Source organism: Haemaphysalis longicornis, unplaced genomic scaffold (genome assembly GCF_048455015.1).
Source record: "Haemaphysalis longicornis isolate Haplotype H1 unplaced genomic scaffold, Haemaphysalis longicornis Haplotype H1 scaffold_12, whole genome shotgun sequence".
Lineage (NCBI taxonomy): Eukaryota > Metazoa > Arthropoda > Arachnida > Ixodida > Ixodidae > Haemaphysalis > Haemaphysalis longicornis.
In genome coordinates, this window is record NW_027526225.1 from 98,401,394 (window position 1) to 98,417,749 (window position 16,356).

A 16,356-nucleotide genomic window follows, 5' to 3' on the forward strand; every position below is an offset into this window, starting at 1 on the left:
CCACGCGTCGCCCCAAGCTGAACTGGTCACATGATTGAAGCGCTGGGAAGGCTACCGATTGGGGAAGAGTGGCCAGAGTAGAAGGAGAGAGCTTGGTTGGCCGGTCCGGGCTGATGCGTTTGGCATTGTAAAAATACAGGAGGCGATGGTATGGCAAATGCTAGAAGTTCAGGAATTTCGAACTGTTATTTTTTACTATATGAACTGCTTGTTTTTCGAAGCCTCTGTTTCGGTCCTTTACGCCGGAACATCTTGGAGTTACACTTGGGTCCGTTATATCCCTGCGCCACCTTATTCCGGCATTCACTTGACATTGTTACAGCGAACGAGCTTCAACGACAAGACGGGCCCCTAAAGTGTTCTGCCCTTAAATTAAAGCCGTTCCACTCAATGTGAAAGCTGCCGGAAGTTCAGAGCAGTGATTCGCCATTATGGGCTGGAGCACTGTTACCCCCTCACAGCTACCACAATGCAATTAAAATTTCCTGCCATCGCAGTGCTCCCGCGGCCTCAGCCTGAAACTGCGCTAGCTGGAGTTCTGTTCTTTTAGGTGCGAAGCTCCTTAAGTCATGGGTCTGTCCATCCCTTGTGTCTCGTGGTACGTGACCGCCGCATGCTTTCAGAGATGTCGCAAAGTGGGCCGGTTGCACGCGCAAGAACCGGCTGCAACCGGCAGCGCAAACTCGGCACCGGGAGCGCGAGCTTGTCTGTGTTCGCCAACGGAGGCGCGAGCGCACGTGCACTGCGAGGGGGAGATCACGCCACGAACGCAGGCAGTCGTTCTCGGAGATCGAACGAGACGCAAGGACCTTTGCTCGTTTCCTCTCGTCTTGTTCGGGCACAAGTTCGCCATAAATAAAAGTTCTTTCTTTACCGTTGTGTCCCATCCTACGTGACAAATTGTGGTAGAGGTGCGGGGTAGTCCTCGATGGCGCGGGGCCTTTCACCAGGTCTGGGCCTGGAAGCATTGACTCCGAAAATAAAAGTTGATTTGTACAATGTACGCACACAGTCTTACGTCTTTCTTAATGATGTAATGGGCGAACTTTCACGGGAGAGTTACGGTTACCGATGATCTCCCCCTATCGAGCTTCGCCCCACTTATCATCGTTCATTCCGTGGATATGGTGTGATTTTTTTTGTGCCTGCTTGTGCTCCCGCACATGCCGGCGTTGCACTGCCACTCTTTTCCGCTTACTATCGTAAAAACGAACCCAACGAGCGTTCCTAACTAAGGGAACGTGGGCGCTTCCGGTCAGTTATGTATACTTTGTCTCAGGTGTACGAACGGTTTTCTTTGCTCTAAACAACGGGGAGATGTACGACAAGCTCCAATGGTTCACGAGCTTCGAAGGCTTGTTACTATATAAACAGCTTGGCTTTCGAAGTCTCTGCGTTGCGCCGCGACGACAGCCGCTCCGACGGAACGCCGTCTTGCTCTACTTGGGTCCAGCGAGCAAGCTACGATGGCAAGGTGAGCACCTAAAGTGCTCCGCACTTTAGAAAAAACCAACTAATCCAAATCAGTTTCACCCGTAGCACAAGTTCTATTCCATCAAGATTTTCAATAATTCCTCCAAGAGCGAGAACACAGCGCTAGAAACAATATAAGTTACTACTACCGTGTTCTCGAACCTAGAGCAAACTGTAACCAAAGCTCCTCCTAAGCATGCCACATACTGGTTCCATCTCTGGGCACAAATCTCCGCTGGCGGTGCGCCTAAATTGAACGCCACTGTGTTTTTCCCTCAAAGTTTGGAAAATTTCGCCTGCTCTCCCACGGCACATTTGGTGTAGAGGAATCAGTTTCTATAGCCAGCAATGCTGAAGAGGATGCTCCCATAAACATATCAGTTCGAACACCTTTCTGACAAATAAAGGAACTTGATTATTTGATCCTTTGTTTCGGAGGAATCGATGGCAAATATTTTTGCTCTTCTTCTTGCAGAGATTTTTTTTTTCATACCCCAGGAGGACATTCGGTGAAGAAAAATCTGTCTGAATCCTAGGCAACAAGTTTTTTTGTGAAAGCGCAAGTGCCTTGTACTGTGCAGAGCGGGCCTATACTTGAACCCGCCCTAACCGTGAGCCCCCAATAGCCAAATATTTAGACGAGGAATTGCTTCTGTGGCGGGGTCCCGTAAACCAAGAAGGGTTGCCACCTGTCCTTTTGCACCTCGATGAATCCAGACACGGTGTCGAAGAAGGTTTCGGGCACGTATGTCAGGTTGGCCTTCTGCGTAGCGAGCACTGGCAGGAAGAGACGTTCGCACAGCACCAGCATCGCCATCGAGAGGAGCGGAATGGCCAGAGTGAAGGCCTTGGTCCAGCAGACACGGCGCCACATCAGAGCGCGCTTGACGAGCAGCACCCACAGCAGGCTGGACGCACTGGTCTTCGAACAACGCGCAGAGCACAGATCCTTGGCCGTGGCCATTGCTGGGGGAAATGAAAAGGGGAGTCACTCACACTTTTTTTGTTTACAGCTCAAATGATTCTATCAAAGAGCCCCACCCCGTGTTCAGCCTGCAAGCCTAATCGGTGACTCAATGCCTGAACACTTAAGCCTTCCCTGACATAACGATGGGGAGTAACGGCCTCAAGTATACAGGGATTGTGAGTAATGTCAATAAAGTTGTACAGTCACTTTCACTTGCGTCGACCTTAATCTGAGACTTCAGTGCAGTACTTTGTAGTGGAGCTGCTGGAGCAGCAGTACGTCCGAGAATAGTGCATGTAGTAACCGAAAAGAGACTGCAATAAGGCAAGGACAAAAGTTAACATAAACATTGTATTCTCATTACCTAACCAGCTATTCATTCAAACATCACACAGGTGCACCGGTGATTCATGCTTTGTTCACGAGACTGTCTGCCATACTTTCTCCCGACGCGTGCTGTAAGAAATATGGTCAAACCGAGCGGATTCGAACCCGGTGGAACGATTTGCACTCGCGCGGAAAGTTTTTTTTATTAGGAACATTGCTAAGCATCAGCGTGAGCCTGATTTATTTCCGCATCGAATTCAAGCTTTCAATCCAACCACTCATCGCACGGCAGTTAACATAAAAATGATCCTTTGGAAAGGGACGGTACAGAGAAACCAAAAATGTCTTTACAAAATGATATTGATCAATGTCGAATTTTATGTATTAAAATTGACTGCCTAATATAAAACAACAAACATTTAGGACAGCGTTTCGTGACGGTCATTAACAGAAAACGGTTTGCACGCATGACAAATTCTGGGCTTCTTCGGATTAGGCCATGGCACTAGTGCGCTTGTTTTGCAACATGGCGCAGTTGGAAAAAAACCTGATGCGCGTGAAAATGGTTGTCATGTATCCCACATCACAGCACCCACCTTCCTTATCTCTGGCCAACTCCAGACGAGCCAGAGCGTCCGAAGTGCGGGTGTCACCAGAACCGGTTCTGCTCTGCAAATCGGGACCAGACGTCATCCTGGAAGAAAATAATTCAACAGAGAGGTAGACAATGGTAAAAAAATGAGTATTAAAGTGCAATGTAGTGTACAAAACACAAAAAAAAAAACGTTCACAGATGTACACATATTAAACTACCGAAATGTGTTCAACGGCCTTCAACGAATTCGAAACAAAAGAGTGCCCAGACTGTTTGGTTACCAGGAGTAGTGCTAACCACTGCCACATTTTCGGCCGTTTTTTAGGAAAAAGGTAATTGCGAACGCTCTTCACTTGTTCAGAAAAGCACGTAAATCGGGTGGAAGAACTCCGATCGCGGTATTCTAAGTTGGGGCTTTTAACGCGGCAAGGGGATTAGACAATGTTTACCACTCGCCTAAATGTTTCTTCAAAGAGGTGTACGAAAAAATACAACTTTGATTATTTCGAAGGAACTAGCTTGTCGTATGTCTCCCGATTCTAGCCCCGAAAGATTTTCTTTGACAAAAAAAAAACACGCTAAATTTATTTTTGTTTCCTCAAAGGCCCCATGGAAAAGGGTCGTCATATGAGGGTCGGGTAAGGCATATATCAATAAAAAAATCCTTGATACAGTGAAAACAATAAAAAGGCATGAAATTCACAGCATCATGCAAGTCGTAGAATTCATAGACAACATAGCCAGAAAGTAAAGATTGTAGAATTTGGTAGAACAAAGCCATGGCATGCGGTGTTGGCTTGAACATTTCTGGGTCGCTCATTTGTACACCATAAACAGGCAGATGATTCCAAGGTTTCGCACACATTATAAAGACTGATTTCTTGAATGAGATGGTTCTAGGCCAGGGATATGATAGTTGCACATAATTATGACTGCGGCAATAAGTTACTTATAAGTAACTTACTGGGTGAGAGCCAATGACAGTATCTATGGAATAGGACCATTTTGCGAATTTTCGGCCGGGACTGAGCAGAGGAAGGTTGGCGAATTGCTTTAGTTCTCTGACATTTGTGAACGAAGAGATGTCTGAATATGTAACTCTATCCCCGCGATTTTTAATGCCTTCCAGTGGGTCGATAAATTAATTTTATAATCACAGATTGCTGAAGCGTATTCTAATTTGGGGTTGACGAGTGTGGTTATAAGCATGCAATTTAAGTTTCGGAGGAGCGTGTTTCAGGGTGCGTTAGATGTAGCCAAGGGATTTTCGAGCAAGGATGAAATGTCTTCGATATTAACGAAAGTTCGTTATTTTGGGTTACACAACCTCCGCAGTTGCATAATAAGCGGAATACTGTAAACAGAGTTATAAACTTGTTTGTTGCATGGTAGCCTCCAAGTGATGCGACCAGAATTAAGTAGCACCACCACTATAATAGCACAGTCATATTTCTTGATGATGGCTTTAATCTCCGGAGACCAACCGGACAAACATGTTCCTGGGACGTCGTAAGGACACGTGGATAAAAGGGCAAGTGAGTCGTCACTGCCTCATTTGTTTTCCTGGATGTCTAGCCTAGTCGTTAACTTTGAAATTGCCTCATTTTTATTGCGTCCCCGAAGTTTCCTGCCCTTTTGCCCTTAAACTTGTGTTTGTCCTTCATCTGTTCGCCGCTAAAAAAACAACAAAAAGAAAAATACAAATGCCGTACTTGTAGCAGATGTCCTCGAGGAGGCACGTGGTGAGGCTCATGGTGGCGATCCCAAGGCCGCTGCGCTGCGCGTCCAGGTAAGTCAGCACTTGGGCCACTCTGTCTGCTTTCTGCGGAATCGAGACAACATCGGAAGCAGCGCTTCAGAGGCCAACGAGGGAAGAAGTTCAGACTGCTCTACGAGCGACATCACTACGCTGCGTTTAATACCGTTCATTGGCAGGACGGTGCGACTACTTGCAAAACCTGACTGCACCAGACTAGGGTAGCACTCTCAACGCTTCTCAGCGCCCTCACCTGCTCAGCATCCCTCAGGTTGTAGACCGTCTCGATCTTCGTGACCCGCTCGGGCTCGACGCCGCCCATGTAGTGCTGCACGACGCGCTTCACGTCGTCCTCCCTGCCGAGGGCGGTTCGAGGAAAGGCCGTTACTTTCTTAGCTAAGACCTTCTATCACGTGATGCGAGAATCGTCTCCTATTATCGGTTAGTTATGAATTTCCCACCCTTTGCCGTACCAGTATAAGAAACCTCATAACCTTCTTTCTCTGCTTCTCGTGTGTTTATTTAGTTAAACAACATTACTCAGTAAAGTCGGCAAGGTAAGAAGACGGACTGAGTTGTGGGGCTTATCTGTACGTGTTCCCTAGACTTCACTTCCGCAACCCCTGTTGGCTGTTCTTGCCGCCAGTGTATGACTTCATCGGTAGATCACAGAGCGATTGGTTACCTTAACAAATATAGCCAAATCCAAAGAAAATGTTCGGAATTCACCCCAGGCGAATTGGATGTCCAGCGAAGCAGTTGTAAACCCCTACAAATGCTGTTGGGGGAGGGTATGAATTGTTCCTGGTTGTCTCGGCGGGTCACTAGCGCTCACTTCTCTGGCGGCAAAAGCTGTGATGCCTAGCTTGACGCATGCGATCGGCGTCTTGGGCAAGAACTTCTCTATTTAGTGGCACTAGTCCTCCTGCTTAGCCTTGGAATATGATCTGCAAACATGATCTCGACTGGCAACACATCGTGGTAGGGGAAGAAGGTCCCATTGTTAACAGGCGCCTTGTCATCCATATTGCGGGTTTGATGTCTGGTTTGTGGTTTTTTTTAAACCAATACCGATCTCTATGCTCTACGCCTGACCAGCCTGACACATGCGCTCGGCTTCTTAGGCGAGAACTGGTGAGTCCTCCCCGGGTGTTTTCTTTACGGCACTAAATTTTTCGTCCTTCTCTGGAAAACCGAACCTGAAGTTTGGCAGCTTCTTCAGACGCAGGAAGTAGCCGGAGTAGAAGTTCGCCTTGAGCCAGTCCGGCGACCCGGCGCAGACCACCCGGCCTTCGCGCATGATGACCACGCAGTCGGCTACGACTTCGGCGTCCTCGATGCTCCGCATGGGGACCAGGACACCACTGTTGAAGCCAGACATCACCAGGGCGTCGCGAATGAGCTGCCGGTTGGTCGGGTCATTCAGCCTGGTGGGGTCGTTGAAGATCATCAGCGGCGTCTGCAAGTGCAAGTGGCGAACAGCTGATCTTGACGTGTATAAGGCTTCCCTGTGGCCTACTGCTGACACGACGCGACGGCCAGCAACGTTGTCGACAAGGCACATGCACCTACTGTACGGTACCAGCAATGCCGTAGAGCTGCGCACAATTTGGTCCGCACACAAATGATGTGTTTGTACGTTACCCTGACATGTCAAAAGTATTGGTGGGCAGAAGCGAGCACGTACTGCATAACTAGTTTCAAGAAGCCCGATAGCAAATTTTTCAACGTATTTGAAGGGACTAAATGCTTTCAGAACGGAGTCAGCAGGAGCACACTACACTTAAGATAATGGGTCGCAAAGTGCCACAGCCAAATACTACTGCTCAAAGCAAATTAGACGACCGAGGAACTTGCTCAAAACTTTTTTTCTCTTTCTCAATCTGCGCATTGTTCGCGCACTTGAGGGATGTTACTCAATGGATATTGTGGCTGCTTGCTGCCTTTATTTCAGTTGCGGAGACAGAGAGAGATATAGAGAGGGGAGGTAGGGGTGGGGGAAGGGAGGGAGGACGGGTGAGCAATAACTTTATTACATCGGTTGATTGCTAAGAAGTGGTTGGTGCCCCCAGTTCAGGGCTCCAGTCTCCAGGGCACCAGTGGCTTCTCTGGCGATTGCTCGACACCGCTCGTCGTAGTCGGCGCTGCCAGAAACTGTCTCACTTCACTGCTGGAGGACGTATCTGCTGTGACTAAAAAATCCCGCATTGCCGCTCGGCGTGAACGAGAACTTTAGCTTTTGCAATGATTCCAGGCACAACGGAAAGATTGCGAGCGTTTATAGGCAGTGCTGAACGGTCCCTTTGAGAGAGCTGGTAGTTTTTCTTGGTGGGACTTCGCACTCACTTTTGTCGGGCCGCTGTTGTGAATGATAAAGTGAGTTTTGCTGTTAATCTTCTGTCGGTGCTCCGCGTCTAATGCCACGACAACAAGCATCCCCCATCGTGTCCGTCTTGCTAGACGACGGGTAATATTCTTTTAAAAAAGTGTATTATGTGTCAGAGGAATGGACGAGGGATTCTTCACGTGCAGTGCGGCTGGACGACTCGGTTCCTTCGTCGCGCATAAGCTTCGCGCTCGCATGCTGTGTCACAACATTAGCCTGCATGATGATGCGGCTATTTTGGCAGGGAAAAAGGAAATGTTATTAGAGAGAATACAGAAGGTGTACACATTGAGAAACTAGGCGGAGCAAAAGTGGGAGGCAGATGGTACTTAGGTGGAGCACAAACGCAAGTTCGCTGAAAGACCTACAGCATGGCACGGTGTTTGCACATAGGCATTAGTTTGTGTAGGGTTGTTCGACATTAGCTTGTGGAATCACGTTAATGAAAAATTACCGCACGTGCGGTCATATATAAACTTGTTCTGACTTTTAAAAGGAAGTTTAATATTGAGATGCGCACATCTGTGTTCGTCTTCGTTAATCACGCGGGAGTGAATTTGATTGATTGATTGTAGGGTTTAACGTGCCGACGCAATGGGGGCGACGAGGCCAGCCGTGGTGGAGGGCTGCTAACTTTAACCACCTGGGGATCTTTAACATGCACCCAAATCTCGTACACAAGGGCGTTTTTGCTTTTCGTCTCCACCAGAAAAGCGGCCGCCACGGTCGGGAATCGAACCCGCGTCCTCGTGCTCAGCAGCATAAAGCCGTAGCCACTGAGCCACCGCTGCTGGTCGCAGGTTAATTTCAAATACGACAGCCTTTTCCATTGGGACAGCCTCGGACAAGAACGTGTTCCCGTTTTTGTGGTTACCTGTTTCATCACCGTTTGTTTTCTTTGTGTATAGCGTGCCATACTGTGTCGCCTTTGGTTCCGCTCACCGGAAAAACCTTTCCATTTCATCACCGAACGTGACGACTTCTTCACTGTGATGTTTAGTGTGTATCCGCAGCAAAATTTGGCACATTTCTTCCGTCCCGCCATATGCTGTGACGTCATTAGAAACGGAATTATTCAAATAAATTAATGAGCAGTTTCGTTTCTAGAGCCGCACACTGGGAGAGCATTTAAGGTACCGAATTAAGATCATAACAGTCGCTCGACTCATCCTTGCAGTCTTCAGCTTGCAGATGATACACCAAACATCTTGCCAAAAGCAGGCTTTAGAGGGAGTTTAAAAACTGGACGGCGGATTGCCCGAAGTAGTGCTAGCTTCACAAGTGCAGTAGTCGATGCAAACAGACATCAAGGTCGGAATTTCAGTTGCTGTGCGGTAGTTTCTCGCGGTTACAATTAGGCCATTTAACCAAGCGAGATGGCAGAACTGGGCACAGTTGCCGTATTTTGAACGGAAAAGCCGGAGAGGAGAGAGCGGGAACTCACCTGGTACAGGCAACAGAGGGTGATGGACAGGCACAACATTCGTCGCATCCGTGGCGATAGCTGGGACACGAGTGTGCCTCTGTCATTGTCCATGGCCATAATCTTCAGCGCCCAGTCCACCGATTGCTCCGTGTCGTTCCAGGAAAGCTGTCGAAGCGTCTGCGCCCGACAATCCCATGGAAATAAACGGGTCAAATGAATCAGCATTGACGCCTTGCAAGGAAGCGCGCATTTAAGCAACCAAGCTCGAAGCTCCAGCAGTGTGCGCGCCGCCTTCTGTGCACTTCGGATCATTCCCCTCGTGAACGTGCGTTGATCTGCGAATAAATACTCGAGCATGTTTGTTCTCTCACACGAGAAAGTTACTTGGTCCGCCTATTCTGCCGTTGCAAATTATGCCTTAAGATTGTGCGCGTGAGGGTAGTGTCACCTATGACACACATACGCACGTACACGCGCACACATATGTAGTACTTACTACAGTTGGCAGTTTAAACTCCCCTGTATTTCTCATACACTTTCTTCGCATATAACTGATGTATAGGCTTGCGGATTACGCTTTAGGTGAAGTAGTTTCAGGGAACTTGTACAGTCAGGCTCAATTTGAAGGTTATCGCGGGAGCACTGAGCAAGCAAGACCAGAGCGCCGTTCCGTGGCACTTTTTTTCATTCGCGAAGATGAGATTATGCTACCGTCCCACACCCCTTGGCTGTTGCATAGAATTCACTCACCCCCTTCTGCAAAGGCCGACTGCCGCAGTTTTTTTCTTCATTCCTTTTTGAGTGACGTATCCGCGTTTCGTTCCTCGGCAACCTGATGACACCGAATATACCTCGGCATTGCGGCATTGCTGAAGCAAATTACATTTTTTTACGCAACAATGCCCTGGCATGCCGGCATAGTTACCCTGAGAAGGTTGCGTATCAGTGTGAAGTATGTCGATGGACAGAGAAAGCGATAAAGAAAAAAAGAAACGAGCGTGGCCTTTATCGTTTTTGACGGCAGTGCGCGCACTGCCTGGAACAGCCATGGGAGAAGAGAAGCAAACCTAGCATAATCTCGTTGTGGCTGATGCTAAAACGTGTCACGCTAAGGCGCTGTCGTCGCGGTCGGTTGGTGCTCTCGCGATAACCTTCAAATTGATCCTGACTGTATGCAAGCAATGCGTATGCAGGATTCGCGTATGTGTTGCCATACTTGTGTGTAGAAACGTTGCACAAAAATACCTACAAACGCTGACGGTATTTGTTTTCTGTAGTCTATAAATGGTAATTCGTTCTAGCTCATCGCCTTTCACTGAGACGTGAACATAGGAAATGAGAACGGCAACAGACGGCGGTTTTACCGATGCGTAGATGAGCATGTTCTCCTCGACGGTGAGGTCATAGAAGAGCGTCCTCTCGTGCGGCATCGCGCAGCAATACTCCCAGGCCTGGCTCGAACTGCTGGTGGCGTCGAAGCCGTTCACGTACGCTTCTCCGCTCGTGGGCAGCACCATACCTGCGCGAATACCAAGAACTCACCCCTTGTTGGGCCGTATTGCCAAACTCCTTCCCCGGGCGTCGTATGCGTCCACTTCTTCAGACTTCGCAAGTAATTTCAGCAACGGCATATGTTTACGTCACCAGGTGTTGACTGTGGCGGAGCGGGACCTTACTCAAAACGTCGATGCACTCAAGCGACTGATGTATACGGCGAACACCGCCGGGACAAAGGATACGTAATGTACCAGAAGCACAAGACACCCTCGTAGCTGTAAGTCCGGGCGAGCGAATATATAAATATATAAATATATAAATATAGACTTACAATTGTGTCGTTAACTACCACACACGATTCCTCACCGGGTAGTGAAAGTGCCATTTCCCTCACTAGTGAAGTCGCACTCGTGAGTACGTAAACAAAGGTCACCCTGTATCACGTACGCCGGTGCTCGTTATTAGTTACATCGGCCTGTATTTACGGACTATCGCATTCACATATGAGCTAAGGAAGTATTTTGTACCGGTGGTTCGTCTCGTGCAATCACGACGCGTTTTCGCACAATTGGGCTCACCAGTGAGGACATCTACGATGGTTGAGGAACCGCACTTCGGTGGCCCCAGGATCACGGTGACCTGCCTCTTGAAGATCGCCAAGTTTACATCTTTGAGCTCTGCACCGTCTTTTCCCTTCTGCGAGCACAAATGACCGTTGGTCGTCAGCTGCTGTCGTGGTGGCGGATAACAACAACAAAGAATGGTTTTAAACGTGCTGTGCTGGCTTTCAAATACATTGCAATGTTTTCTGGTGAACCAGTGGAACAAAAGGACGCCAGCAAGATAAAACTATCGGACATAAAATGCCTTGAAAAACTTCGGGATTTCGTATTGCTGTAATTGAATAATCATTATAGGTTGGTACCGCCACGAAAAAAGATTGACAGGAATTACGAGAAATTTCTACCTTTGTGCCAGCATTCGAACGCCACTGGTTGCATTTGTAGTTTTTAATAGCGAAGCTGCTCTTGCTAGCCGTAATGTGTGTGGTGTGTGGCGTCATCAGCAAACTGAGTTATAGTTACTTCTGCCACTTACCCCGAACGTGATCACGCATTTTAAGTTGTCCATGTTTGGCGATCGCAAAGAAAACAAAAAAAAATTTCAGGAGCTTATGCGGCTGAGCACGAGGACGCGGGTTCCATTCCACACTGCGGCAGCCGCTTTTGTGATTGCGGGGAAGAGCAAACACGCCCGTGTGTTCGAAATGGCGAAACACGCCCAGGTGGGAAAAATGAATCCGGAGCCCTCCACTACGCGCGCCTCATAGCCTATGAAGCCTCTGAGCGTACACCCCTCAATCAATAAATCAATCAGTTCACGCGCGTTAGCACCTCAAGGGGGAAAAACAAGACAGCTCGTGCTACAGACGTCCAGTTAAGTCGGCTGCCGCCGGTTCTAGTGCGTACTGACGCGTTCCACTTTGAGAGAAATGTGAAAGCATTTGGGCACAATGCTCCGGTCTCGCCAGTCATGCACGAGGAAGACGATGATATAGATGGATATGACGATGAGTATTAGTACTACCACAGTGGAAAGCGACGACGGAACATGTAAGTAAACAATTTATTCCCAGCTTTCTCGCTCAACATTATAACGTCTAAGGAAAGTAGACAAACCTTTTCAGGAGAGTGATACTGTGCATAGAGCAAGCGGTTGGCTTGGACATGAAAACTCTAAAAACAGTTTCCAGGATTCTCAAAATTTTTTTGTGATTCGCTCTCAAAATTTGCTCCCCGTGCATTTCTAAGAAATAGTTTCCCTGTATCTAGAGTTATGTTGCGCAACGTGCTGAACTTAAAACTACACACAAAGAAAGTTTTCATTCCCAATATTAGCTTTGCGAAAATATATAGCATTCCGCGGAATCACTACTCCACTGCAACACAGTAATCACTACTGAAAGGACTGCCATGAGCCGGAAAGCTGCACCTGTTCAAAACTACGGCAGTGGATGATGGTGTGTCCTTCAGTGCTTACACAGAAAGTAATCCTCCAGCTACGATATGTTTCAAGCCTTGCGCGACTTCGTGCAAGCTTCGCCATTATTTTTATAATCATATTTGACTGAGTACAAAAGCTGGGTTAGTTCTAGACGATCTTTGGAGACTTCTGGTTTGTTTTGGTTATTTTTAGTTCGTCATTTTTTACATGAAGTCTCCATTTACTCTGTCTTTGCCAATTACTATGCGTTTTGTGCACATTCAAAGCGTTGCAAGGTTCGAATGCATTCTCAACATTTGTAATGGTATTTCGGGATTCCTTTATTTTTGCTCAATACCGTGAAGTTAGTCAAGCTTCATTAGTTAATTTTTAGCTTTTGGTTGCTATTTATTTCTACAAACAATCTACGTTTAAAATCATATAACGAATAAATGCGTTATAATTCTCCTATTATGCCCTTCATCAGTTAGTCGTGCCTGCAAAAAGCTACAATCCCACAAGGACTTTTTGTATATATTTTTAGCTCTTCACACATACTCTTTCCGTATTTCATGCAAAGCGCTTTATACATTACGTTGATTGCATTTTGTGTAATAAGGGTATGAGAATGTTTATAAATGTTGACAATTGAGGAGCCCCCGCTACCAGGATCCATTCCTGCAACGCTCTCTTCCGCTGCAGATGTGTTGCCAAGCTGGTTTCTGTACAAAAACGCTTGCAAAAGTTGCAGGCTGGTAGTTAAGGGACGAACCGCCGTTACCCGGATTCACTGAAGCAATGTTCGCTCACCGCCGACACGTTCACTAGGTGGGCCACGGGCTCGGCTTCGTGCAGATGCGGCTCAAAGTAGCGCGGGTCCTGGTCGAAGGACACGCCGCTCACGTCCCACTGCTTCCGGGGACACCAGTAATCCCACTGCGAAAAGTTACGGGGAATAAATGTTACGGGAATCCGTCCGCGAACTGCGGAGAGCTGAAACGTTTCGGTCATTTCCAAGGCCACATTTTGCATCCGTTTGTCCGACACTAACTGGAGGTAGATTTTATTAGATGCGAAGCATCTCATGCTCGGGGCTGTGTCCCTCCCTCACTCGTTGTCGTTATCGCTGTCCGCCGTCCGCACTCTACTGCGCATGCGCGTCTCTTTAGCCCCGTCAGCGTTTTGGCTGACGTCAGCGCAGTCCACTATAAAAAGAAATAGTTTAGGCGGCGCCCAGTTTCGATCCCACAACTCTCTGGCCGGAACGGGAGGTACGTGGCGCTCTTCCCACGGCGCAACAAACAGAGATGGTAGCATGTGCTACGAACGCGCATTATGTCCTTCACTCATTCAAACTACGTCAAGAAGCTACTGATACAACGAAGGCACGCGAAGCTGAACGTCAACGGAAACGACCAACTGAAAACTAATGGGAACTTCAGTCGACCCCACGGATGCTTCGCATGCTACTCAGGGTTCCCCTACGGCAAGATGGTGTAATTTTTTGGTGAGAAAGCAGAGGGAAGACGGTACTGTAGCACACCACAGATGTGACACGCCACATGCAGAAAACCACGTGCATACCTGTCGAGTGCATGAAAAGGCTGCAACGACGGGCTTTTAAGCCGGTTGTAGAAAGTCTGGTTATTAATGGAAAATAGGGAACTAAAAAGACCGGTTCGCAGAAAAGACACTGTGTTGCTGCCTTAAAGAGGGAAGGCCACATGCGCGATGCCGATTACGCACAGGAGATAACGGAAGGAACTTGACAGAGCTCTGCTGATGCTTCGCGTGTGTTTCTTAAAACAGGAAGAAACAACAGTAGAAGCAGAATGCACATGTTCAGGACTCAGTTAATTACGAGCACATAATATTGGGACAAAAATCCATGTAGGAAATTAGTGCGCCGGTGCATCGGGATAGCTGACTGACACAGGTCGCGCGAGAAAACGCGCGTTTCGGGAAGCGTAGTTGCGCAAGATGCCAAGGAGGAACACGTAGTTTATCGAACGCGAGAGAAAGGGGTGTGTCGAATAGAAGCAAAGAAAAAAGGGCAGAAAAAAGGGAGAAAATAACGGGTTTCCTCCTCCAGTCCAGCTATTTTCTCCCTTTAGCTGTTTACATGTAGCGCCCTCTATACTGCCCTCTACCATACACGTATACAAGGCAGTATAATTTCTCTCCTGTCGTCTGCGATGTGCCAACGGCGTCAACGCCGATAACAAAACCATTTTTGGTTACACAGTAGCTTTCGCCTGTCGGGTGTACACGACGGCTCTGCGCAACGCCGCCCCTGCAGTGCGCGACTTCCTTGTCTTCTCACTGCCTTGTCCTTCTACTGTTCGATGGCACAAGAAGTCGAGTCGTGCTTCTAGGGGGCTCCCACCCTCGGCCTACGGGACGACAAGGATATCTGGACCCCCACACGCAACTGCACAAGAATTTCTGCTAGCAATTCAGGACTCTGATACCCCGCAACAAGCTCTAACAGCCACGGGAATGTGCCTGGGAGTTCATTGTAGCAATTGTTCATCGCTCTTTCCTCTGATGATAGGATCACGGGATTGTATGACAATATCGCACAATAGCAAGTTTATCTCTCATGCTGGGGTCACGCGCAATACTGATAAAAGTAGACGTTAAGTAATGACCGTTCGTACCGATAATAGGTAATAAAATGGTTTCGGCACGCCGTTTCCCGAAGGCACCACTTTGTCCAGGTACCGCGTGACGACCACCATGACCAAGGCCATCAAGGTGCTGCCCAGGGTGAGAACGCCGATGCTCGTTGCGTCCCCGGTCACCTTGTGCTCGAGGTAGTCCTTCCACGTGAGCTCGGCCTCTGCGACAACGAGGCATTGTGGGATCGTTTTAGGCTAGCGGGGAATGTGCTGCTACAAATCTGAAGGGAAGAGCTCGCGGAGCCGTATATAGCCAAACGGCCGCATATAAGCGGGACGCGCCTGCATCCTGATGATAACTCTTATTGTGCAGAGCGGGAGGTATTATGGCCACTCGCCAGTAGGAGGACTCCTTAGTCAAGGAATCCTTGCGCACTAGCTGCCAGACGCGCCCTGGCGACCAGGCTCTCCTGGTCTTGAAGGCACGGACTGGTCGGCAGGCTTTCTTCCTTCCGCACTTTAGGGACATTCTCTAGCCTCTTCAGCCCCAAGAATCCACAAATGCTAAATAATCTGTAACACACTTTTATTCGGTTCATTATCCATAGAAATAAACGCTAAAAAAACTACAACAGCAAAAAAAGCAAACGAAAGTAATAAAATTTGGTGGTACCCAATTGGGTACTCCGGGTCTTGCTTACCCTGTGGACGCATTCGAGCACTCACGCCGTCGAAGGCCATTTTTGCCGCCTGGCTCTTCAGAAATGCCTGGACACATCGCGCCACTGTACACATGGCTTAGTGAAAGCAAGGCATGCTTTTTGCGGGGACACACGTTTGACGCGCAAATTTCGACTGGGGGCAAGGTTTTGCCTTTATGGTTGTGGTACCCATTTGGGTACCCAGGGACTGAGGAGGCTAGGACTGAACCTCGCCAGAAATCGTCTCTTTTCTCTCTCTCTTTCTCTCCCGCTACTCTGGAGTAAGGGGTTAGGAGAGGGAGGAAAGGGCTGGTGTACTGCTCCATTTTCCGACCATATGGTATAAGGTGCAGGAGTATAGGAGAGAAACGGCCGTCTTGAAGGTATTGGGTGGGACAGAGTTTACGAAATAGCATAGCATTGGTAAAAGCACTGGCTTGCAGCCAACACCTTGTGCGAAGACAGTATAACGTTGCATTATTGACGTCGCCTTTCGGAGCCGATTTCAGATCACTGCACCTGTTCACTGCAACGAGAATTTATGCCATGAGCGCGGAGACGAACCTATGCTGGTATAATTATATTTGAAAGTACTAGTATGGCTGTAGTGTACATACATAAATA

The 16,356-nt window shown here is 48.1% G+C and overlaps 1 protein-coding gene and 1 long non-coding RNA gene across 2 annotated transcripts in view; both read right to left on the reverse strand.

The window, feature by feature from the left end:
• Window positions 1–16,356, reverse strand: part of LOC144163053 (uncharacterized) — a 487,499-nt gene that overhangs the window by 287,568 nt on the left and 183,575 nt on the right. The window lies entirely within an intron of this gene.
• LOC144162188 (phospholipid-transporting ATPase ABCA3-like) overlaps window positions 1–16,356 on the reverse strand; it is a 72,028-nt gene that overhangs the window by 21,747 nt on the left and 33,925 nt on the right. Inside the window, exons 7-16 of the mRNA XM_077692661.1 lie at window positions 15,071–15,252; window positions 13,221–13,346; window positions 11,006–11,123; window positions 10,295–10,449; window positions 8,949–9,107; window positions 6,318–6,577; window positions 5,372–5,474; window positions 5,075–5,184; window positions 3,364–3,461; window positions 2,163–2,439 (exon numbers count right to left, since the gene is read on the reverse strand). Of these exons, the coding sequence (XP_077548787.1) occupies window positions 2,163–2,439; window positions 3,364–3,461; window positions 5,075–5,184; window positions 5,372–5,474; window positions 6,318–6,577; window positions 8,949–9,107; window positions 10,295–10,449; window positions 11,006–11,123; window positions 13,221–13,346; window positions 15,071–15,252 (1,588 nt within the window). The remainder of the gene's footprint in view (window positions 1–2,162; window positions 2,440–3,363; window positions 3,462–5,074; window positions 5,185–5,371; window positions 5,475–6,317; window positions 6,578–8,948; window positions 9,108–10,294; window positions 10,450–11,005; window positions 11,124–13,220; window positions 13,347–15,070; window positions 15,253–16,356) is intronic.